The 27833-nt window shown below is 51.2% G+C and overlaps 1 protein-coding gene and 1 long non-coding RNA gene across 3 annotated transcripts in view; one reads left to right on the forward strand and one right to left on the reverse strand.

Moving 5' to 3' along the window:
• The first annotated feature begins 8940 nt into the window (after window positions 1-8940).
• Window positions 8941-11885, forward strand: LOC132395135 (uncharacterized). Its single transcript, XR_009512540.1, has 2 exons — window positions 8941-9034; window positions 10790-11885. It is a non-coding gene; the product is annotated as an uncharacterized LOC132395135 (long non-coding RNA).
• A 529-nt stretch (window positions 11886-12414) lies between these two features.
• Window positions 12415-27833, reverse strand: part of serpinf2b (serpin peptidase inhibitor, clade F (alpha-2 antiplasmin, pigment epithelium derived factor), member 2b) — a 53727-nt gene continuing 38308 nt past the window's right edge. For both annotated transcript variants that reach the window (XM_059973735.1, XM_059973736.1), the window contains exon 8: window positions 12415-15440. In XM_059973735.1, coding sequence (XP_059829718.1) covers window positions 15121-15440 — 320 coding nt within the window. In that variant the 3' untranslated portion in view covers window positions 12415-15120. The remainder of the gene's footprint in view (window positions 15441-27833) is intronic.

The raw sequence follows: 27833 nt of genomic DNA on the forward strand, positions 1-27833 counted from the left end.
CTGGGACCAGAGGACACAGATAGAGTGGATGTGGTGAGGATGTTTCCTATAGTGGGGGAGTCTAGGACCAGAGGACACAGATAGAGTGGGTGTGGAGAGGATGTTTCCTATAGTGAGGGAGTCTAGGACCAGAGGACACAGATGGAGTGGATGTGGAGAGGATGTTTCCTTTAGTGGGGGAGTCTAGGACCAGAGGACACAGATAGAGTGGATGTGGAGAGGTTGTTTCCTATAGTGGGGGAGTCTAGGACCAGAGGACACAGATAAAGTGGATGTGGAGAGGATGTTTCCTTTAGTGGGGGAGTCTAGGACCAGAGGACACAGATGGAGTGGATGTGGAGAGGATGTTTCCTATAGTGGGGGAGTTTAGGACCAGAGGACACAGATAGAGAGGATGTGGAGAGGTTGTTTCCGATAGTGGGGGAGTCCAGGACCAGAGGACACAAATAGAGTGGGTGTGGAGAGGATGTTTCCTGTAGTGGGGGAGTCCAGGACCAGAGGACACAGATAGAGTGGGTGTGGAGAGGATGTTTCCGATAGTGGGGGAGTCCAGGACCAGAGGACACAAATAGAGTGGGTGTGGAGAGGATGTTTCCTGTAGTGGGGGAGTCCAGGACCAGAGGACACAGATAGAGTGGATGTGGAGAGGTTGTTTCCGATAGTGGGGGAGTCCAGGACCAGAGGACACAAATAGAGTGGGTGTGGAGAGGATGTTTCCTGTAGTGGGGGGGTCTGGGACCAGAGGACACAGATAGAGTGGATGTGGAGAGGATGTTTCCTGTAGTGGGGGGGTCTGGGACCAGAGGACACAGATAGAGTGGATGTGGAGAGGTTGTTTCCGATAGTGGGGAGTCCAGGACCAGAGGACACAGATAGAGTGGGTGTGGAGAGGATGTTTCCGATAGTGGGGTGTCTAGGACCAGAGGACACAGCCTCAGAATAGAATGCCCATTTAGAACAGAGATGACAAGGAATTTATTTAACAAGAGGCTGAAGTATCTGTGGAATTTGTTGCCACAATTTTGCAGAGCCAAAGTCATTGGATATTTTAAGGATGAGTTGATTGGGTTCTTGATTAGTCAGAGTGTCAAAGGTTGTGGGGAGAAGGCAGTAGGATGGGGTTGAGAGGGGTAATACATCAGCCATAATGGATTGGTGGAGCAGACTTGATGGGCCGAATGGCCCAATTGCCCTCCTCTGTGTTATGGCCCATGATATTGTGTCAATGTTTTAACCTACTCTAAAATCAATCTAACCTTTCCCTCCCATGTAGCCCTCCATTTTTCTATCATCCATGTGCCTATCTGAGAGCCTCTTAAATGAATCTCCTAATGTATCTGCCTCCAGCACCACCCCTCGCAATATGTTCCACAGACCCAGCACTCTGCGTTAAAAATCTACCTGAACATCCACCCTATACTTTTCTCCAGTTTTTATCTGCAATTTGAGAAGGATAAGGGCAGCTCGGAGGTGTCAGTGTTGCAGTTGAACAAAGGAGACTATGGAGCCATGAGGGAGGAGCTGGCCAAAGTTGACTGGACGGACATCCTAGCAGAAAAGACAGTGGAACAGCAATGGCAGGTATTCTTGGGAATAATGCAGAAGGTGCAAAATCAGTTCATCCCCCAGAGAAGGAAGGATTCAAAGGGGGGAAAGTGGCCACAGTGGTTGACAAAGGAAGTCAGAGATTGCATAGCATTAAAAAAAAGGAAGTATGACAGAGCTAAGGTGAGTGGGAGGACAGATGATTGGGAAGTTTTTAAGGAACAACAGAACTTAACTAAAAAGACAATATGGGGAGAGAAAATGAGGTACAAACGCAAGCTAGCCAGGAATATAAAGGAGGATAGCAAAAGCTTTTTTAGGTATGTGAAGAGAAAGAAGATAGTTAAGAACAATGTTGGGCCCTTGAAGAATGAATTGGGTGAAATTGTTATGGGAAACAGAGAAATGGCAGAAGAATTTAATAAGTACTTTAGATCTGTCTTCACTAAGGAAGACACAAGCAATCTCCCAGATGTATGGATGGGCCAAGGACATAGGGTAACAGAGGAAATGAAACAGATTGACATTAGGAAGGAAACGGTGATGAGTAGACTGATGGGACTGAAGGCTGACAAATCCCCAGGTCCAGATGGTCTGCATCCTAGGGTTCTAAAGGAGGTGGCCCTGGAAATTACGGATGCATTGGTAATCATTTTCCAATGTTCCTTAGATTCAGGATCAGTTCCTGAGGATTGGAGAATGGCTAATGTTATCCCACTTTTTAAGAAAGGAGGGAGGGAGAAAACAGAGAACTATCGACCTGTCAGCCTGACATCGGTGATGGGGAAGATGCTAGAGTCCATTATTAAAGATGAAATAGCGGCATATCTAGATAGCAGTGATAGGATTGGGCCGAGCCAGCATGGATTTACCAAGGGCAAATCATGCTTGACTAATCTATTGGAGTTTTTCGAGGATGTAACCAGGAAGTTAGACAAGGGAGATCCAGTGGATGTAGTGTACCTCGATTTTCAGAAGGCATTTGATAAGGTCCCACATAGGAGATTGGTGGGTAAAATCAAAGCTCATGGCATTGGGAGGGAAGACATTGACATGGATAGAAAACTGGTTGGCAGATAGAAAGCAAAGGGTAGCAGTGAATGGGTGTTTCTCGGAATGGCAGGTGGTGACTAGTGGGGTGCCACAGGGCTCGGTATTGGGACCACAGCTGTTTACGATTTACGTCAACGATTTAGATGAAGGCATTGAGAATAACATCAGTAAATTTGCTGATGATATTAAGCTGGGTGGCAATGTGACATGTGATGATGTTAGGAGAATTCAGGGTGACTTGGATAGGCTGGGTGAGTGGGCAGATACTTGGCAGATGACGTTTAATGTGAATAAGTGTGAGGTTATCCACTTTGGGAGTAAGAACAGGAAGGCAGATTATCATCTGAACGGTGTAGAGTTAGGTAAGGGAGAAATACAAAGAGATCTAGGAGTCCTTGTTCATCAGTCACTGAAGGTGAATGAGCAAGTGCAGCAGGGAGTGAAGAAGGCTAATGGAATGTTGGCCTTTATTACAAAGGGAATTGAGTACAAGAGCAAGGAAATCCTTTTGCATTTGTACAGAGCCCTGGTGAGACCACACCTGGAGTATTGTGTACAGTTTTGGTCTCCAGGGTTAAGGAAGGACATCTTGGCTGTAGAGGAAGTGCAGCGTAGGTTCATGAGGTAAATTCCTGGGATGTCCGGACTGTCTTACGCAGAGAGGTTAGAGAGACTGGGCTTGTACACGCTGGAATTAAGGAGATTGAGAGGGGATCTGATTGAAACATATAAGATTATTAAGGGATTGGACAAGATAGAGGCAGCAAATATGTTCCAGATGCTGGGAGAGTCCAGTACCAGAGGGCATGGTTTGAGAATAAGGGGTAGGTCATTTAGGACAGAGTTAAGGAAAAACTTCTTCTCCCAGAGAGTTGTGGGGGTGTGGAATGCACTGCCTCGGAAGGCAGTGGAGGCCAATTCTCTGGATGCTTTCAAGAAGGAGCTAGATAGATATCTGATGGATAGGGGAATCAAGAGATGTGGGGACAAGGCAGGAACCGGGTATTGATAGTAGATGATCAGCCATGATCTCAAAATGGCAGTGTAGGCTCGAAGGGCCGAACGGTCTACTTCTGCACCTATTGTCTAATCACCTTAAAGTTATGCCTCCTTATATTTCTGCCCTGGGAAAAAGTCTCTGACTGTCCACTCAATCTATGTCTCATATCATCTTGTATATCTCTATCAAGTCAACTTTCATCTTCCCCCTTCCAGAGAGAAAAGCCCTAGCTGGCTCAATCTATCCTGATAAGACACGCTCTCTAATCCAGGCAGCACCTTGGTAAACCTCCTCTTCACCCTTTCTAAAGCTTTCACATCCTTCCTACAATGAGGCGATCAGAGCTGAACATGATATCCCAAGTGTGGTCTAATCATGGTTTAGAAGAGCTGGGATCCTAATTTAATCATTGACCTAATTTAATATTTCATCTTTTCTCTTCTTAATGTTTTATTTTTAGTTGCCGTTTGTTGTTTTTAAAAACATTCCAATCCTTTAGCTTCCTGCTAGTGTTTGCAACATCATAAGCCATGTCTTTTGAGTGTGTCCATCTGAAAAATTGACCTTTTATTCATTTTTTTATTCATATGTTGCCTGTCCTGCTGAGTTCCTCCAGCATTTTGTGTGTGTTACACTTCCTTTTGTGTTTATCCTGTCTTTGACCATAAGACATGGGAGCAGAGTTGGGCCACTCCCCATCGAGTCTGCTCCACCATTCTACCGTCCTATAACCATATAACCATATAACAATCACAGCACGGAAACAGGCCATCTTGGCCCTCCTAGTCTGTGCCGAACCCTTAATCTCACCTAGTCCCACCTACCCGCACTCAGCCCATAACCCTCCACTCCTTTCCTGTCCATATACCTATCCAATTTTACCTTAAATGACACAACTGAACTGGCCTCTACTACTTCTACAGGAAGCTCATTCCACACAGCTATCACTCTTTGAGTAAAGAAATACCCCCTCGTGTTTCCCTTAAACTTCTGCCCCCTAACTCTCAAATCATGTCCTCTAGTTTGAATCTCCCCTACTCTCAATGGAAACAGCCTGTTCACGTCAACTCTATCTATCCCTCTCAAAATTTTAAATACCTCGATCAAATCCCCCCTCAACCTTCTACGCTCCAATGAATAGAGACCTAACTTGTTCAACCTTTCTCTGTAACTTAAGTGCTGAAACCCAGGTAACATCCTAGTAAATCGTCTCTGCACTCTCTCTAATTTATTGATATTTTCCCTATAATTTGGTGACCAGAACTGCACACAATATTCCAAATTTGGCCTTACCAATGCCTTGTACAACTTTAGCATTACATCCCAACTTCTGTACTCAATGCTTTGATTTATAAAGGCCAGCGTTCCAAAAGCCCTCTTCACCACCCTATCTACATGAGACTCCACTTTCAGGGAACTATGCACAGTTATTCCTAGATCTCTCTGTTCCTCTGCATTCCTCAATGCCCTACCATTTACCCTGTATGTTCTATTTGGATTATTCCTGCCAAAATGTAGAACCTCACACTTCTCAGCATTAAACTCCATCTGCCAATGTTCAGCCCATTCTTCTAACCGGCATAAATCTCCCTGCGAGCTTTGAAAATCCACCTCATTATCCACAACACCTCCTACCTTAGTATCATCGGCGTACTTACTAATCCAATTTACCACCCCATCATCCAGATCACTTATGTATATTACAAACAACATTGGGCCCAAAACAGATCCCTGAGGCACCCCGCTAGTCACCGGCCTCCATCCCGATAAACAATTATCCACCACTACTCTCTGGCATCTCCCATCTAGCCACTGTTGAATCCATTTTATTACTCCAGCATTAATACCTAACGACTGAACCTTCTTAACTAACCTTCCATGTGGAACTCTGTCAAAGGCTTTGCTGAAGTCCATATAGACTACATCCACTGCCTTACCCTCGTCAACATTCCTCGTAACTTCTTCAAAAAATTCAATAAGGTTTGTCAAACATGACCTTCCACGCACAAATCCATGCTGGCTACTTCTAATCAGATCCCGTCTATCCAGATAATTATAAATACTATCTCTAAGAACACTTTCCATTAATTTACCCACCACTGATGTCAAACTGATAGGTCTATAATTGCTAGGCTTCCTTCTAGAACCCTTTTTAAACAATGGAACCACATGAGCAATACGCCAATCCTCCGGCACAATCCCCGTTTCTAATGACATATTAAAGATCTCCGTCAGAGCTCCTGCTATTTCTACACAAACTTCCCTCAAGGTCCTGTGGAATATCCTGTCAGGACCCGGAGATTTATCCACTTTTAAATTTCTTAAAAGCGCCAGTACCTCCACCTCTTTAATTGTCATAGGTTCCATAACTTCCTTACTTGTTTCCCACACCTTAGACAATTCAATATCCTTCTCCTTAGTGAATACCGAAGAGAAGAAATCATCCAAAATCTCTCCCTTCTCCTTCGGTTCCACACATAGCTGATTCTCTAAGGGGCCAATTTTATCCCTCACTATCCTCTTGCTTTTAATATAACTGTAGAGACCTTTCGGATTTACTTTCACCTTATTTGCCAAACCAACCTCGTATCTTCTTTTAGCTTTTCTAATCTCTTTCTTAAGATTCCTTTTACATTCTTTATATTCCTCGAGCAATTCCTTTACTCCATGCTGCCTATATCTATTGTAGACATCCCTCTTTTTCTGAACCAAATTTCTAATATCCCTTGAAAACCATGGTGCTCTCAAACCTTTAACCTTTCCTTTCACCCTAACAGGAACATAAAGATTCTGTACCCTCATAATTTCACCCTTAAATGACCTCCATTTCTCTATTACATCCTTCCCATAAAACAACTTGACCCAATCCACTCTCTCTAAATCCCTTCGCATCTCCTCAAAGTTAGCCTTTCTCCAATCAAAAATCTCAACTCTAGGTCCAGTTCTGTCCTTCTCCATAATTATATTGAAGCTAATGCCATTGTGATCACTGGACCCGAAGTGCTCCCCAACACATACATCTGTCAGCTGACCTATCGCATTCCCTAACAGGAGATCCAACACTGCCCCATCTCTAGTCGGTACTTCTATGTATTGTTGCAAAAAACTATCCTGCACACATTTCACAAACTCTAAACCATCCAGCCCTTTTACAGAATGAGCTTCCCAGTCTATGTGTGGAAAATTAAAATCTCCCACAATCACCACCTTGTGTTTACTACAAATATCTGCTATCTCCTTACACATTTGCTCTTCCAACTCACGCGCCCCATTAGGTGGCCTATAATACACTCCTATCAGTGTTACTACACCTTTCCCATTCTTCAATTCCACCCAAGTGGCCTCCCTAGAGGAGCTCTCTAATCTATCCTTCCAAAGCACCGCCATAAGATTTTCTCGGACAAGCAATGCAACACCTCCTCCTCTGGCCCCTCCTACTCTATCACACCTGAAGCAACTAAATCCAGAAATATTTAGTTGCCAATCACACCCTTCCTGCAACCATGTTTCACTAATAGCTACAACATCATAATTCCAGGTATCAATCCACGCTTTAAGCTCATCCACCTTTCTTACAATGCTCCTAGCATTAAAATAGATACATTTAAGATACTCTCCATCTCCTCCTCTCTTTCCATCCCTAACAATGCATTCAAATTTATTATCCTTTTCTTTCTTCTCCCCTACATCTTCGGGCTGAGCGCATCCCTTCTCCATCACCTGCCTTTCCTCCCTCACACACTGTCTATTTACTTGCTCCACTGGTGAACTAACCTCCTCTCCCATAGTCTCCTCAAATAGTCTCCCACCCCCCCATCTTACTAGTTTAAAGTCCTCCCTGTAGCCCTAGCAAACCTCCCCGCTAGGATATTGGTCCCCCCACGATTCAAGTGTAACCCGTCCTTCTTGAACAGGTCACTCCTGCCCCAGAAGAGGTCCCAATGATCCAGAAATGAATCCCTGCCCCCTGCTCCAATCCCTCAGCCACGCATTCATCCTCCACCTAATTCCATTCCTACTCTCACTGTCGCGTGGCACAGGCAGTAATCCCGAGATTACTACCTTTGCGGTCCTTCTTCTTAACTGCCTTCCTAACTCCCTATACTCTTGTTTCAGGACCTCTTCCCCTTTCCTACCTATGTCATTGGTACCTACATGTACCACGACCTCTGGCTCCTCACCCTCCCACTTCAGGATATCTTGGACGCGATCAGAAACGTCCCGAACCCTGGCACCAGGGAGGCAAATTACCATCTGGGACTCCCAGTCACCTTCACAGAAACGCCTGTCTGAGCCCCTGACTATTGAGTCCCCTATTACTATGGACCTCTTTCTTCTAACCCTACCCTTCTGAGCTACAGGGCCGTCCTCTGTGCCAGAGGCTCGGCCACTGTCACTTCCACCAGGTAGGCTGTCCCCCCCAACAGTACTCAAACATGAGTACTTATTGTCAAGGGGTACAGCCACTGGGGTACTCTCTAGTACCTGCCTCTTCCCCTTCCTGACTGTAACCCACCTATCTGCCTCCCGTGGCCCCGGAGTGACCACCTGCCTGTAACTCCTCTCTATCACCTCCTCACTCTCCCTGACCAGGCGAAGGTCATCGAGCTGCAGCTCCAGTTCCCTAACTCGGTCCCTCAGGAGCTGCAGTTCGGTGCACCTGGCGCAGATGTGGACGTCCGGGAGGCTCGGAGACTCCAGGACCTCCCACATCCGACACCGAGAACAACAAGCTGCCCTCACACTCATACCTCCCAAATAACTGACAATAACAAGAACTAAAAGATAAGCCTACTGTGCCCTCTTCCGCCTAAGCCCCCTGAGCCCAAGCCCTACACTCTGCGCCCGGCTCACTCCGCTGCCCGCAAACGAAGCTGCCCGCTTCTTAAGGCGGCGTTCTTTATATATCTTCCCTCCTTCCCGGGCCTCCTTCACGCGCCTGCGCAGTCCCGCCTCTCAGAACTCCGATCTGAGAAGCAATTGGACAATTTGAAAATGGCTGCCGCCACACTTCCTCTCAAAGCCTCGCTGTCCTCTTCCAAAAGAGGTCCTTCTCAACCCCATTCTCCTGCCTTCTTCCTGTAGCCTTTGATACCCTGACTAATCAAGAACTATCAACCACTGCCTTAAATCTACCCAGTGACGGCCTCCACAGCCGTCTGTGGCAATGAATTCCACAGATTCACCAGCCTCTGACTAAAGAAATTCCTCCTCATCTCTGTTCTTTGACTTCTCTTATCAGCCATGGTTGTGTCATCCTCCCTGTAGAGTGCTTCTTCTTCTTTGGGAAAAAACGATCCTGTGTGTGAATTATTACCAGAAACTCCAGCCCTGGCTGCCCTGTGGAAGCCTCGGTTTGGCAAAGATTAAGCTAGTGTGAGGTCCTCCCTCTTTGGGCAGGATGAGACACCAAGGACGTGAGCAGACCAAGACAAGGTAATGATAAACACTAATGAAGAACTGAGATCCACACAGTGTCTATTGAAATAACGTGTTGTTTTCATCGGCTATTAGTATCTGTGATGGTACTTGCTGTTTGTATTCCTGTGTGTGACAAGGTGTACAAGATTTCATTCGGTCAATATCTGTATAAAATTAACTTCTGAGCAGTTTGGTGATGGGCTGGACTCCTCTACTTGGGGGCAAGTAAATAAGAAGTGATTGGAAAACAAATATCAGTTAGCAGAGTCCTGTTAATCAGTGACATTGTCCCTGCTAGTGTCCTTTCCAATCAACTTTAGCCGGCTCCGCTCTCATGCCTCTGTAATTCCCTTTACTCTACCATAATACTGATATATCTGATTTTTTATTTAATTATTTTCTATTTCTGTACAGGCAGATGAGATTAGTTCAGTTGGCCATTTGATGACTAATTTATTTGGTCCAGCACCACATAGTGGGCGGAATGGCCTGTTCCTGTGCTGCATTCTAATTTCTGCGTTTAAGTTCTCTGCTACAAACCCACTAAACAATTAGTCCCTCTGAGTAAACTAAAAAGGAACGTTTAGGGACTGTACTGGCTTCCCCCACTCAAAGCTTCTGATTCAGATGTATTTATCACATATACACGGAAACATCCAGTAAATGTCTCGTTTGCCTTAATAACCAAACCCTAAGGATGTCCCAGGGTCCAGTCCACACCAACGTTCCACGTCCACCACGTTCAGCAGAACAGAACAAAACACAAAGCAACAGTGACAAGACAAAGCTCTGTCACTCCTGCCTCCCACACATAGACAGTCCTTCTACTCCAGGTCAGCCCTTCAGAGCACCCGTCTACAGTCCAGGCTTGAGCGATCAGGCCTTGACTTCTGGACGTTCCGCTGACCCGTAGGCTCTGATGGTCAGTGTTGAACCCCAGACAAGCTGACTGGCCCTTGTGCCTCCTGATCAGATAGACATGTGATCTCAGAACCCAGCAACCTGCGACAGCCCAAACTTCACAGATGTCCTTTTGCCACCTATCCATGACACTGGCCTTAGAGCCCAGAGCTTGGAGTGAGGGTCTCAATATTGGCCTAACTCCCACACATCCCTGTCCTTAACCCTAATCTGACCTCTAACTCCCCACATCCCTGTCCCTAAACCTTAATCTGACCTCTAACTCCCACACATCCCTGTCCTTAACCCTAATCTGACCTCTAACTCCCCACATCCCTGCCCTTAACCCTAATCTGACCTCTAACTCCCCACATCCCTGCCCTTAACCCTAATCTGACCTCTAACTCCCCACATCCCTGTCCCTAAACCCTAATCTCAAGTAAAGTCGTCAAGTCACTTATATTGTCATTTTGACCATAACTGCTGGTACAGTACATAGTAAAAATGAGACAACGTTTTTCAGGACCATGGTTTTACATGACACCGTACAAAAACTAGACTGAACTATGTAAAAAAACAACAACACAGAGAAAAAAAAACAAACTACACTAGACTACAGACCTACCCAGGACCGCATAAAGTGCACAGAACAGTGCAGGCATTACAATAAATAATAAACAGGACAATAGGGCAGTAAGGTGTCAGTCCAGGCTCTGGGCATTGAGGAGTCTGATAGCTTGGGGGAAGAAACTGTTACATAGTCTGGTCGTGAGAGCCCGAATCCTTCGGTGCCTTTTCCCAGACGGCAGGAGGGAGAAGAGTTTGTATGAGGGGTGCGTGGGGTCCTTCATAATGCTGTTTGCTTTGCAGATGCAGCGTGTAGTGTAAATGTCCGTGATGGTGGGAAGAGAGACCCCGATGATCTTCTCAGCTGACCTCACTATCGGCTGCAGGGTCTTGCGATCTGAGGTGGTGTAATTTCCGAACCAGGCAGTGATGCAGCTGCTCAGGATGCTCTCAATACAACCCCTGTAGAATGTGATGAGGATGGGGGGGTGGGGTGGGAGATGGACTTTCCTCAGCCTTCGCAGAAAGTGGAGACGCTGCTGGGCTCTCTTTGCTGTGGAGCTGGTGTTGAGGGACCAGGTGAGATCTGAGCTCTCCCTCCCCACTCTTACCTAGGTCCTCTCCATTTAGGGTCCATTTCTTTTATTGCCTGCTCCTTTCCCATTAGCCAGTTGATGCTGTTTTACCTCCTTCCCACTCTGGTCCTTGCCCCTGCAAATACCCCAGCCAATTAGACCCAGAGGTAAATGTAACGTGTGGGACCCGAGGAGTGATAGCTGACTAAGGTGGGACCCAGCGTGAGTGGGTAGGGTGGCCAGGAGGTCTGCATTTGTGAGTGGGCTCAAGCCCACCGTCTGGCTCTGCCTTGACGTCAGAGGCTGACAGGAAATGATGTAGCTGTCAGTGGTCGCTAACTCAGCCGGCTCCATCATGGGCACTCGCCTCCCCAGCATCGCAGACATCTTCAAATATGTCCATTATTCAGGCTCCCCACCCAGGACGCGCCCTCTTCTCATTGATACCATCAGGGAGGAGATACTGGAGCCTGAAGACCCATACTCACCGTTTCAGCAACTTTCCTTCTCCTCAACCATCAGGTTTCTAAATGGACAATGAACACACCTTCATTAGTCCTACTTTGCTCCATTTAGTTATGTTTTAATACACCGTATTTTAATGACTTTGCACTGTACTGCTGCAGCAAAACCACAAATTTCATATTATATAAGACAACGATAATGAATCTGATTCTGATCTGACGTTAGATCCTGCAAAACAACCAGGGGCATGTACGTCACCCTTGGGTGGGATTCTGCTGATTAATATGCAAATTTAGTCAACTCCACTCTCCATCATATCGAAGGGGGCATTCCCCACCACCCACCCACAGCCCCCGGCAGACTCTCTCCATCGTATCGAGGGGGGCATCCCCCACCACCCACCCACAGCCCCCGGCAGACTCTCTCCATCGTATCGAGGGGGGCATCCCCCACCACCCACCCACAGCCCCCGGCAGACTCTGTCCATCGTATCGAGGGGGGCATCCCCCACCACCCACCCACAGCCCCCGGCAGACTCTCTCCATCGTATCGAGGGGGGCATCCCCCTCCACCCACCCACAGCCCCCGGCAGACTCTCTCCATCGTATCGTGGGGGGGCATCCCACACCACCCACCCACAGCCCCCGGCAGACTCTCTCCATCATATCGAGGGGGGCATCCCCCTCCACCCACCCACAGCCCCCGGCAGACTCTCTCCATCGTATCGAGGGGGGCATCCCCCACCACCCACCCACAGCCCCCGGCAGACTCTCTCCATATCTCCAGTCCAGCTAATCTCAGTGTCACCCGAAATACAAGCAACCTCACAGTGAGAAAGGAAATACAGGCAACCTCGTACTGACAAGGGAAATACAGGCAACCTCGTACTGACAAGGGAAATACAGGCAAATTTACTCATGAACACAGGAAATACAGGAAATTTCACTCATGAACACAAGAAAAAAAGCAATGTTGATCAGCATCACTGGAAGGATAGACAGCCAGTAACAGAAAATACAGGTGATCTCAGTGAGATGTCACAGGAAGTACAGGCAATCCGGAGGCTCACAGGAAGTACAGACAATCCCATGGTGACACTGCAGTTACAGGCGACCATCAACAGGTATAGCTTGGGATGTGCCCGCTCGTGGCTGGTTCCACTGTGGCATGCATTGGTCTTCAACCCCCTCACTCCGCTTACGACCTGCTGCAGAAATGGGGGTCACTGTTCAGTGACTTTTAGAAGGCACCAAGGACTGGACGGAGGTGGGTGGTGGGGATGAATGGGGTGGTGGGGAGTGATGGCTGGTGTAGGGGTTGGTAGGAGGGTGGGCTAGTGTGGGGTAGGCAGTATTGGGGGTTGAGGGGTGGGGTGAGGGGTGGGGTAAGGGGTTGGTAGAGAGGGTAATTAGGTGGGAGGGTTGGCTATTGGTGGTTGAGGGTGACGTGGTGGTAGGGGTGATGGGTGAGGGGAGGTGGATAGAGGGGTGAATGGGCTGATGAAGTGTAGTAGGAGGTGAGGGGGTGTAGTAGTTGAGGGGGTGTTGGGTCTAGTGGAAGGTGAGGGGCGTGGTAAGAGGTGAAGGATGTGGTAGGTGAGGGAGTGTTGTGGGAGGTGTTGGGTCTAGTGGGAGGTGAGGGAGTGTTGGGTCTAGTGGGAGGTGAGGGGTGGGGTAGGAGGTGAGGGAGTGTTGGGTCTAGTGGGAGGTGAGGGGCGTGGTAAGAGGTGAGGGGTGTGGTAGGAGGTGAGGAAGTGTTGGGTCTAGTGGGAGGTGAGGGGCGGGGTAGGAGGTGAGGGAGTGTTGGGTCTAGTGGGAGGTGAGGGGCGGGGTAGGAGGTGAGGGAGTGTTGGGTCTAGTGGGAGGTGAGGGGCGGGGTAGGAGGTGAGGGGCGTGGTAGGAGGTGAGGGAGTGTTGGGTCTAGTGGGAGGTGAGGGGCAGGGTAGGAGGTGAGGGAGTGTTGGGTCTAGTGGGAGGTGAGGGGCGGGGTAGGAGGTGAGGGAGTGTTGGGTCTAGTGGGAGGTGAGGGGCGGGGTAGGAGGTGAGGGAGTGTTGGGTCTAGTGGGAGGTGAGGGGCGTGGTAGGAGGTGAGGGAGTGTTGGGTCTAGTGGGAGGTGAGGGGCGGGGTAGGAGGTGAGGGAGTGTTGGGTCTAGTGGGTGGTGAGGGGCGGGGTAGGAGGTGAGGGAGTGTTGGGTCTAGTGGGAGGTGAGGGGCGGGGTAGGAGGTGAGGGAGTGTTGGGTCTAGTGGGAGGTGAGGGGCGTGGTAGGAGGTGAGGGAGTGTTGGGTCTAGTGGGAGGTGAGGGGCAGGGTAGGAGGTGAGGGAGTGTTGGGTCTAGTGGGAGGTGAGGGGCGGGGTAGGAGGTGAGGGAGTGTTGGGTCTAGTGGGAGGTGAGGGGCGTGGTAGGAGGTGAGGGAGTGTTGGGTCTAGTGGGAGGTGAGGGGCGTGGTAGGAGGTGAGGGAGTGTTGGGTCTAGTGGGAGGTGAGGGGCGGGGTAGGAGGTGAGGGAGTGTTGGGTCTAGTGGGAGGTGAGGGGCGGGGTAGGAGGTGAGGGAGTGTTGGGTCTAGTGGGAGGTGAGGGGCGGGGTAGGAGGTGAGGGAGTGTTGGGTCTAGTGGGAGGTGAGGGGCGGGGTAGGAGGTGAGGGGCGGGGTAGGAGGTGAGGGAGTGTTGGGTCTAGTGGGAGGTGAGGGGCGGGGTAGGAGGTGAGGGGCGGGGTAGGAGGTGAGGGAGTGTTGGGTCTAGTGGGAGGTGAGGGGCGTGGTAGGAGGTGAGGGAGTGTTGGGTCTAGTGGGAGGTGAGGGGCGGGGTAGGAGGTGAGGGGCGGGGTAGGAGGTGAGGGGCGGGGTAGGAGGTGAGGGAGTGTTGGGTCTAGTGGGAGGTGAGGGGCGGGGTAGGAGGTGAGGGAGTGTTGGGTCTAGTGGGAGGTGAGGGGCGGGGTAGGAGGTGAGGGAGTGTTGGGTCTAGTGGGAGGTGAGGGGTGTGGTAAGAGGTGAGGGAGTGTTGGGTCTAGTGGGAGGTGAGGGGCGGGGTAGGAGGTGAGGGAGTGTTGGGTCTAGTGGGAGGTGAGGGGCGGGGTAGGAGGTGAGGGAGTGTTGGGTCTAGTGGGAGGTGAGGGGCGGGGTAGGAGCTGAGGGAGTGTTGGGTCTAGTGGGAGGTGAGGGGCAGGGTAGGAGGTGAGGGAGTGTTGGGTCTAGTGGGAGGTGAGGGGCAGGGTAGGAGGTGAGGGAGTGTTGGGTCTAGTGGGAGGTGAGGGGCGGGGTAAGAGGTGAGGGAGTGTTGGGTCTAGTGGGAGGTGAGGGGCGGGGTAGGAGGTGAGGGAGTGTTGGGTCTAGTGGGAGGTGAGGGGCGTGGTAAGAGGTGAGGGAGTGTTGGGTCTAGTGGGAGGTGAGGGGCGGGGTAGGAGGTGAGGGAGTGTTGGGTCTAGTGGGAGGTGAGGGGCGGGGTAGGAGGTGAGGGAGTGTTGGGTCTAGTGGGAGGTGATGGGCGTGGTAAGAGGTGAGGGAGTGTTGGGTCTAGTGGGAGGTGAGGGGCGGGGTAGGAGGTGAGGTAGTGTTGGGTCTAGTGGGAGCTGAGGGGAGATCCAAGCCCAGTTATCACTTGGGTTCGGGAATGTGTACAGTACTGGGGAATGGCCCCAGCCTGGCGGCCGGTACTTCCTGCAGTGTCGCCTGGGGTTGTTTGATGGTGCCGAGGAAGAGCGGAATTCCGGAGATCTCATCGCGGATCATGAAGAAAAACGGCCGATTGATAGCACACTGCAGGAGAGACCGGGTGATGGAGACACTGGTACCAGCCGAAGCCTCCACACCCTCCTCGCTCAGCTCCATTGTGGACTTGTGCTGGACGGAGGACACCACGAGCGGCTGGTCGGAAATGCGACTCAGGTCCGGGTTACTGAAGATCCTCCTGAGGCCTGCCAGAGGGAGGGAGGGGGGGCAGAGAAAGAGAGACATTGAGAGCAGAACCACCCCCACAGCCCTGACTAACCTTTACATGCCCAGACACACCAACACTACCGAAATGCCAGAAGTCAGCGGGCATATATCCAGAAACACGTCAAATGACCACACACAACACAGAGTGACTCCCATCACACTCTCCACACAGAGTGACTCCAATCACTCACTACACAGAGTGATTCCCATCACACTCACCACACAGAGTGATTCCCATCACACTCACCACACAGAGTGACTCCCATCACACTCACCACACAGAGTGACTCCCATCACACTCACCACACAGAGTGACTCCCATCACACTCACCACACAGAGTGATTCCCATCACACTCACCACACAGAGTGACTCCACCCACACTCACCACACAGAGTGACTCCCATCACACTCACCACACAGAGTGATTCCCATCACACTCACCACACAGAGTGACTCCACCCACACACTCACCACACAGAGTGACTCCCATCACACTCACCACACAGAGTGACTCCAATCACTCACAACACAGAGTGACTCCACCCACTCACTCACCACACGGAGTGACTCCACCCACACTCTCCACACAGAGTGACTCCACACACATTCACCACACAGAGTGACTCCACCCACACTCACCACACACAGAGTGACTCCAATCACACTCACCACACAGAGTGACTCCACCCACACTCACCGCACAGAGTGACTCCACACACATTCACCACACAGAGTGACTCCAACCACACTCACCACACAGAGTGACTCCCATCACACTCAACACACAGAGTGACTCCACCCACACTCACCACACAGAGTGACTCCAATCACACTCACCACACAGAGTGACTCCACACATTCACCACACAGAGTGACTCCACCCACACACTCACCACACAGAGTGACTCCCATCACACACTCACCACACAGAGTGACTCCACCCACACTCACCACACAGAGTGACTCCACCCACTCACTCTCCACACAGAGTGACTCCACACACACACTCACCACACAGAGTGACTCCAACCACACTCACCACACAGAGTGACTCCAACCACACTCACCACACAGAGTGACTCCCATCACACACTCACCACACAGAGTGACTCCACCCACTCACTCTCCACACAGAGTGACTCCACACACACACTCACCACACAGAGTGACTCCAACCACACTCACCACACAGAGTGACTCCAACCACACTCACCACACAGAGTGACTCCAATCACACTCACCACACAGAGTGACTCCACCCACACTCTCCACACAGAGTGACTCCAATCACACTCACCACACAGAGTGACTCCCATCACACACTCACCACACAGAGTGACTCCAATCACACTCACCACACAGAGTGACTCCAATCACACTCACCACACAGAGTGACTCCAACCACACTCACCACACAGAGTGATTCCAACCACTCACCACACAGAGTGACTCCCATCACACTCACCACACAGAGTGACTCCCATCACACTCACCACACAGAGTGACTCCAATCACACTCACCACACAGAGTGACTCCCATCACACTCACCACACAGAGTGACTCCCATCACACTCACCACACAGAGTGACTCCAATCACACTCACCACACAGAGTGACTCCAATCACACTCACCACACAGAGTGACTCCAATCACATTCACCACACAGAGTGACTCCAACCACACTCACCACACAGAGTGACTCCCATCACACTCACCACACAGAGTGACTCCCATCACACTCAACACACAGAGTGACTCCACCCACACTCACCACACAGAGTGATTCCAACCACTCACCACACAGAGTGACTCCCATCACACTCACCACACAGAGTGACTCCCATCACACTCACCACACAGAGTGACTCCAATCACACTCACCACACAGAGTGACTCCAATCACACTCAACACACAGAGTGACTCCCATCACACTCACCACACAGAGTGACTCCCATCACACACTCACCACACAGAGTGACTCCCATCACACTCAACACACAGAGTGACTCCCATCACACTCACCACACAGAGTGACTCCAACCACACTCACCACACAGAGTGACTCCAATCACACTCACCACACAGAGTGACTCCACCCACACTCACAACACAGAGTGACTCCACCCACACACTCACCACACAGAGTGACTCCCATCACACTCTCCACACAGAGTGACTCCAATCACACTCCCCACACAGAGTGACTCCCATCACACTCACCACACAGAGTGACTCCACACACACACTCACCACACAGAGTGACTCCAACCACACTCACCACACAGAGTGACTCCAACCACACTCACCACACAGTGACTCCCATCACACACTCACCACACAGAGTGACTCCCATCACACACTCACCACACAGAGTGACTCCCATCACACTCACCACACAGAGTGACTCCAATCACACTCACCACACAGAGTGACTCCAATCACACTCACTACACAGAGTGACTCCCATCACACACTCACCACAGAGTGACTCCAATCACACTCACCACACAGAGTGACTCCACCCACACTCACCACACAGAGTGATTCCACCCACTCACTCACCACACAGAGTGACTCCCATCACACACTCACCACAGAGTGACTCCAATCACACTCACCACACAGAGTGACTCCACCCACACTCTCCACACAGAGTGACTCCACACACACTCACCACACAGAGTGACTCCAACCACACTCACCACACAGAGTGACTCCACCCACACTCACCACACAGAGTGACTCCACCCACACTCACCACACAGAGTGACTCCAACCACACTCACCACACAGAGTGACTCCACCCACACTCTCCACACAGAGTGACTCCAACCACACTCACTACACAGAGTGACTCCACACACACTCACCACACAGAGTGACTCCACCCACACTCACCACACAGAGTGACTCCCATCACACTCACCACACAGAGTGACTCCAACCACACTCACCACACAGAGTGACTCCACCCACACTCTCCACACAGAGTGACTCCAACCACACTCACCACACAGTGACTCCACACACACTCACCACACAGAGTGACTCCAATCACACTCACCACACAGAGTGACTCCACCCACACTCACAACAGAGAGTGACTCCAATCACTCACTCACTACACAGAGTGACTCCACCCACACAATCACCACACAGAGTGACTCCACCCACACTCACTACACAGAGTGACTCCCATCACACTCACCACACAGAGTGACTCCAACCACACTCACCACACAGAGTGACTCCAATCACACTCAACACACAGAGTGACTCCACCCACACTCAACACACAGAGTGACTCCACCCACACTCACCACACAGAGTGACTCCCATCACACTCACCACACAGAGTGACTCCACCCACACACTCACCACACAGAGTGACTCCACCCACACTCACCACACAGAGTGACTCCAATCACACTCACTACACAGAGTGACTCCAATCACACTCACCACACAGAGTGGCTCCCATCACACACTCACCACACAGAGTGACTCCCATCACACTCACCACACAGAGTGACTCCAATCACACTCACTACACACAGAGTGACTCCAATCACACTCACCACACAGAGTGACTCCACCCACACACTCACCACACAGAGTGAATCCACACACACTCACCACACAGAGTGACTCCAATCACACTCACCACACAGAGTGACTCCCATCACACTCACTACACAGAGTGACTCCACCCACACACTCACCACACAGAGTGACTCCCATCACACTCAACACACAGAGTGACTCCAATCACACTCACCACACAGAGTGACTCCACCCACACTCACCACACAGAGTGACTCCCATCACACTCAACACACAGAGTGACTCCAATCACACTCACCACACAGAGTGACTCCCATCACACACTCACCACAGAGTGACTCCACCCACACTCACCACACAGAGTGAATCCACACACACTCACCACACAGAGTGACTCCAATCACACTCACCACACAGAGTGACTCCCATCACACTCACTACACAGAGTGACTCCACCCACACACTCACCACACAGAGTGACTCCCATCACACTCACCACACAGAGTGACTCCACCCACACACTCACCACACAGAGTGAATCCACACACACTCACCACACAGAGTGACTCCAATCACACTCACCACACAGAGTGACTCCCATCACACTCACTACACAGAGTGACTCCACCCACACACTCACCACACAGAGTGACTCCCATCACACTCACCACACAGAGTGACTCCAATCACACTCACCACACAGAGTGACTCCCATCACACTCACCACACAGAGTGACTCCAATCACACTCACCACACAGAGTGACTCCAACCACACTCACCACACAGAGTGACTCCAACCACACTCACCACACAGAGTGACTCCAACCACACTCACCACACAGAGTGACTCCACCCACACTCAACACACAGAGTGACTCCACCCACACTCTCCACACAGAGTGACTCCACCCACACTCACTACACAGAGTGACTCCACACACACTCACCACACAGTGACTCCACCCACACACTCACCACACAGAGTGAATCCACACACACTCACCACACAGAGTGACTCCCATCACACTCACCACACAGAGTGACTCCCATCACACACTCACCACACAGAGTGACTCCCATCACACTCACCACACAGAGTGACTCCAATCACACTCACCACACAGGGTGACTCCCATCACACTCACCACACAGAGTGACTCCAATCACACTCACTACACATAGTGATTCCAACCACTCACTCTCCACACAGTGACTCCACACACACTCACCACACAGAGTGACTCCAACCACACTCACCACACAGAGTGACTCCAATCACACTCACCACACAGAGTGACTCCCATCACACACTCACCACACAGAGTGACTCCAATCACACTCACCACACAGAGTGACTCCAATCACACTCACCACACAGAGTGACTCCCATCACACACTCACCACACAGAGTGACTCCAATCACACTCACCACACAGAGTGACTCCAATCACACTCACCACACAGAGTGATTCCAACCACTCACTACACAGAGTGACTCCACCCTCACTCACCACACAGAGTGACTCCAACCACACTCACCACAGAGTGACTCCCATCACACTCACCACACAGAGTGACTCCCATCACACTCAACACACAGAGTGACTCCACCCACACTCACCACACAGTGATTCCAACCACTCACCACACAGAGTGACTCCCATCACACTCACCACACAGAGTGACTCCCATCACACTCACCACACAGAGTGACTCCAATCACACTCAACACACAGAGTGACTCCCATCACACTCACCACACAGAGTGACTCCCATCACACACTCACCACACAGAGTGACTCCCATCACACTCAACACACAGAGTGACTCCCATCACACTCACCACACAGAGTGACTCCAACCACACTCACCACACAGAGTGACTCCAATCACACTCACCACACAGAGTGACTCCACCCACACTCACAACACAGAGTGACTCCACCCACACACTCACCACACAGAGTGACTCCAATCACACTCCCCACACAGAGTGACTCCCATCACACTCACCACACAGAGTGACTCCACACACACACTCACCACACAGAGTGACTCCAACCACACTCACCACACAGAGTGACTCCAACCACACTCACCACACAGTGACTCCCATCACACACTCACCACACAGAGTGACTCCCATCACACACTCACCACACAGAGTGACTCCCATCACACTCACCACACAGAGTGACTCCAATCACACTCACCACACAGAGTGACTCCAATCACACTCACTACACAGAGTGACTCCCATCACACACTCACCACAGAGTGACTCCAATCACACTCACCACACAGAGTGACTCCACCCACACTCACCACACAGAGTGATTCCACCCACTCACTCACCACACAGAGTGACTCCCATCACACACTCACCACAGAGTGACTCCAATCACACTCACCACACAGAGTGACTCCACCCACACTCACCACACAGAGTGATTCCACCCACACACTCACCACACAGAGTGATTCCACCCACACACTCACCACACAGAGTGACTCCAATCACACTCACCACACAGAGTGACTCCAATCACACTCACTACACAGAGTGACTCCACCCACACTCACCACACAGAGTGATTCCACCCACTCACTCACCACACAGAGTGACTCCAATCACACTCACTACACAGAGTGATTCCACCAACACACTCACCACATAGAGTGACTCCAAACATACTCACGACACAGAGTGACTCCACCCACACTCACCACACAGAGTGACTCCACCCACACTCACCACACAGAGTGACTCCACACACACTCACTGCACAGAGTGACTCCACCCACACACTCACTACACAGAGTGACTCCACACACACTCACCACACAGAGTGACTCCACCCACACTCACTCCAGAGTGACTCCCATCACACTCACCACACAGAGTGATTCCACCAACACACTCACCACATAGAGTGACTCCAAACATACTCACGACACAGAGTGACTCCACCCACACTCACCACACAGTGACTCCACCCACACACTCACTACACAGAGTGACTCCACACACACTCACCACACAGAGTGACTCCCATCACACTCAACACACAGAGTGACTCCCATCACACACTCACCACACAGAGTGACTCCCATCACACTCACCACACAGAGTGACTCCCATCACACTCAACACACAGAGTGACTCCACCTACACTCACCACACAGAGTGACTCCCATCACACACTCACCACACAGAGTGACTCCACACATTCACCACACAGAGTGACTCCCATCACACTCACCACACAGAGTGATTCCACCAACACACTCACCACATAGAGTGACTCCAAACATACTCACGACACGGAGTGACTCCACCCACACTCACCACACAATGACTCCACACACACTCACCACACAGAGTGACTCCACACACACTCACCACACAATGACTCCACCCACACACTCACCACACAGAGTGACTCCACCCACTCACTCTCCACACATTCACCACACAGAGTGACTCCACCCACACTCACCACACAGAGTGACTCCAATCACACACTCACCACACAGAGTGACTCCCATCACACTCACCACACAGAGTGACTCCACCCACACTCACCACACAGAGTGACTCCCATCACACTCACCACACAGAGTGACTCCCATCACACACTCCCCACACAGAGTGACTCCAACCACACTCACCACACAGAGTGACTCCAATCACACTCACCACACAGAGTGACTCCAATCACACTCACCACAGAGTGACTCCAATCACACTCATCACACAGAGTGACTCCACCCACACTCACAACACAGAGTGACTCCACCCACACACTCACCACACAGAGTGACTCCACCCACACTCACCACACAGAGTGACTCCCATCACACTCTCCACACAGAGTGACTCCAATCACACTCCCCACACAGAGTGACTCCCATCACACTCACCACACAGAGTGACTCCACACACACACTCACCACACAGAGTGACTCCAACCACACTCACCACACAGAGTGACTCCACCCACACTCTCCACACAGAGTGACTCCAATCACACTCACCACACAGAGTGACTCCACCCACACTCACCACACTGTGACTCCCATCACACACTCACCACACAGAGTGACTCCCATCACACTCACCACACAGAGTGACTCCAATCACACTCACCACACAGAGTGACTCCAATCACACTCACTACACAGAGTGACTCCCATCACACACTCACCACAGAGTGACTCCAATCACACTCACCACACAGAGTGACTCCACCCACACTCACCACACAGAGTGATTCCACCCACTCACTCACCACACAGAGTGACTCCCATCACACACTCACCACAGAGTGACTCCAATCACACTCACCACACAGAGTGACTCCACCCACACTCACCACACAGAGTGACTCCACCCACACTCACCACACAGAGTGATTCCACCCACACACTCACCACACAGAGTGACTCCAATCACACTCACCACACAGAGTGACTCCACCCACACTCACCACACAGAGTGATTCCACCCACACACTCACCACACAGAGTGACTCCAATCACACTCACCACACAGAGTGACTCCAATCACACTCACTACACAGAGTGATTCCACCAACACACTCACCACATAGAGTGACTCCAAACATACTCACCACACAGTGACTCCACCCACACTCACCACACAGAGTGACTCCACCCACACTCACCACACAGAGTGACTCCACACACACTCACTGCACAGAGTGACTCCACCCACACTCACTCCAGAGTGACTCCCATCACACTCACCACACAGAGTGATTCCACCAACACACTCACCACATAGAGTGACTCCAAACATACTCACGACACAGAGTGACTCCACACACACTCACCACACAGAGTGACTCCACCCACACTCACCACACAGAGTGACTCCCATCACACTCACCACACAGAGTGACTCCCATCACACTCAACACACAGAGTGACTCCACCTACACTCACCACACAGAGTGACTCCCATCACACACTCACCACACAGAGTGACTCCACACATTCACCACACAGAGTGACTCCCATCACACTCACCACACAGAGTGATTCCACCAACACACTCACCACATAGAGTGACTCCAAACATACTCACGACACGGAGTGACTCCACCCACACTCACCACACAATGACTCCACACACACTCACCACACAGAGTGACTCCACACACACTCACCACACAATGACTCCACCCACACACTCACCACACAGAGTGACTCCACACACACTCACCACAGAGTGACTCCAATCACACTCACCACAGAGTGACTCCACCCACACTCACCACACAGAGTGACTCCCATCACACACTCACCACACAGAGTGACTCCACACACACTCACCACACAGAGTGACTCCACACACACTCACTGCACAGAGTGACTCCACCCACACTCACAACACAGAGTGACTCCACCCACTCACTCTCCACACAGAGTGACTCCACACACACTCACCACACAGAGTGACTCCACACACACTCACTGCACAGAGTGACTCCACCCACACATTCACCACACAGAGTGACTCCAATCACACACTCACCACACAGAGTGACTCCAATCACACTCACCACACAGAGTGACTCCCATCACACACTCACCACACAGAGTGACTCCCATCACACTCAACACACAGAGTGACTCCCATCACACTCAACACACAGAGTGACTCCACCCACACTCACCACACAGAGTGACTCCCATCACACTCACCACACAGAGTGACTCCCATCACACTCACCACACAGAGTGACTCCCATCACACACTCACCACACAGAGTGACTCCAATCACACTCACCACACAGAGTGACTCCAATCACACTCACCACACAGAGTGACTCCAATCACACTCACCACAGAGTGACTCCAATCACACTCACCACACAGAGTGACTCCAATCACACTCACCACACAGAGTGACTCCAATCACACTCACCACACAGAGTGACTCCAATCACACTCACCACACAGAGTGACTCCAATCACACTCACCACAGAGTGACTCCAATCACACTCACCACACAGAGTGACTCCAATCACACTCACCACACAGAGTGACTCCAATCACACTCACCACAGAGTGACTCCAATCACACTCACCACACAGAGTGACTCCAATCACACTCACCACAGAGTGACTCCAATCACACTCACCACACAGAGTGACTCCAATCACACTCACCACACAGAGTGACTCCCATCACACTCACCACAGAGTGACTCCAATCACACTCACCACAGAGTGACTCCAATCACACACTCACCACACAGAGTGACTCCACCCACAGACTCACCACACAGAGTGACTCCAACCACAATCACCACACAGAGTGACTCCAATCACACACTCACCACACAGAGTGATTCCACCAACACACTCACCACATAGAGTGACTCCAAACATACTCACTACACAGAGTGACTCCACCCACACACTCACTACACAGAGTGACTCCACACACACTCACCACACAGAGTGACTCCACCCACACTCACTCCAGAGTGACTCCACACACACTCACTACATAGAGTGACTCCAAACATACTCACGACACAGAGTGACTCCACCCACACTCACCACACAGTGACTCCACCCACACACTCACTACACAGAGTGACTCCAATCACACGCACCACACAGAGTGACTCCACACACACTCACCACACAGAGTGACTCCACCCACACTCCCCACACAGAGTGACTCCAACCACACTCACTACACAGAGTGACTCCAATCACACTCCCCACACAGAGTGACTCCACCCACACACTCACCACTCAGAGTGACTCCCATCACACTCACTACACAGAATTACTCCACCCACACACTCACCACACAGAGTGACTCCACACACACACTCACCACACAGAGTGACTCCACACACACTCACCACACAGAGTGACTCCACACACACACTCACCACACAGAGTGACTCCACACACACTCACTACACAGAATTACTCCACCCACACACTCACCACACAGAGTGACTCCACCCACACTCACCACACAGAGTGACTCCCATCACACTCACTACACAGAATTACTCCACCCACACACTCACTACACAGAGTGACTCCACACACACTCACCACACAGAATTACTCCACCCACACACTCACCACACAGAGTGACTCCACCCACACACTCACCACACAGAGTGACTCCACCCACACACTCCCCACACAGAGTGACTCCACCCACACACTCACCACACAGAGTGACTCCCATCACACTCACTACACAGAGTGACTCCAATCACACTCACTACACAGAGTGACTCCAATCACACTCACTACACAGAGTGACTCCCATCACACACTCACCACACAGAGTGACTCCCATCACACTCACTACACAGAGTGACTCCACACACACTCACTACACAGAATTACTCCACCCACAGACTCACCACACAGAGTGACTCCACCCACACTCACCACACAGAGTGACTCCCATCACACTCACTACACAGAGTGACTCCACACACACTCACTACACAGAATTACTCCACCCACACACTCACCACACAGAGTGACTCCCATCACACTCACCACACAGAGTGACTCCACACACACTCACTACACAGAGTGACTCCACCCACACATTCACCACACAGAGTGACTCCAATCACACTCACTACACAGAGTGACTCCACACACACACACTCACTACACAGAGTGACTCCACACACACTCACTACACAGAGTGACTCCACACACACTCACTCCAATCAGAGTGACTCCAATCACAGGTTGACAGTGCGACTGGGGTCATGGGTAACTCTGGGGTGGGGTTGACAGGGCGACTAGGGTCATGGGTAACTCTGGGACTGACTGGGGTCATGGGTAACTGGGGGGGTGACATTGTGACTGGGGTCATCGGTAACTCTGGGGGAGTGACAGTGTGACTGGGTTCATGGGTAACTCGGGAACTGACTGGGGTCATGGGTAACTCTGGGGGATTGACAGTGTGACTGGGGTCACGGGTAACTCTGGGGGAGTGACAGTGTGACTGGGGTCACGGGTAACTCTGGTGGGGTTGACAGTGCGACAGGGGTCATGGGTAACTCTGGGACTGACAGGGGTCATGGGTAACTCTGGGGGGGTGACAGTGCGACAGGGGTCATGGGTAACTCTGGGACTGACAGGGGTCATGGGTAACTCTGGGGGGGTGACAGTGTGACTGGGGTCATGGGTAACTCTGGGGGGGTGACAGTGTGACTGGGTTCATGGGTAACTGGGTGAGTGACAGTGTGTCTGGGGGCATGGGTAACTCTGGGGGGGTGACAGTGTGACTGGGGGCATGGGTAACTCTGGGGGGGTGACAGTGTGACTGGGTTCATGGGTAACTGGGTGAGTGACAGTGTGTCTGGGGGCATGGGTAACTCTGGGGGGGGTGACAGTGTGACTGGGGTCATGGGTAACTCTGGGGGGGTGACAGTGTGACTGGGTTCATGGGTAACTGGGTGAGTGACAGTGTGTCTGGGGGCATGGGTAACTCTGGGGGGGTGACAGTGTGACTGGGGGCATGGGTAACTCTGGGGGGGTGACAGTGTGACTGGGTTCATGGGTAACTGGGTGAGTGACAGTGTGTCTGGGGGCATGGGTAACTCTGGGGTGGGGTTGACAGTGCAACTGGGTTTATGGATAACTCTGGGGGATTGACAGTGTGACTGGGGTCACGGGTAACTCTGGGGTGGGGTTGACAGTGTGACTCGGGTCACGGGTAACTCTGGGGTGGGGTTGACAGTGTGACTGGGGTCATGGTTAACTCTGGGG

This window comes from Hypanus sabinus, chromosome 6 (assembly GCF_030144855.1).
Source record: "Hypanus sabinus isolate sHypSab1 chromosome 6, sHypSab1.hap1, whole genome shotgun sequence".
In the NCBI taxonomy this organism is placed as follows: Eukaryota; Metazoa; Chordata; class Chondrichthyes; order Myliobatiformes; family Dasyatidae; genus Hypanus; species Hypanus sabinus.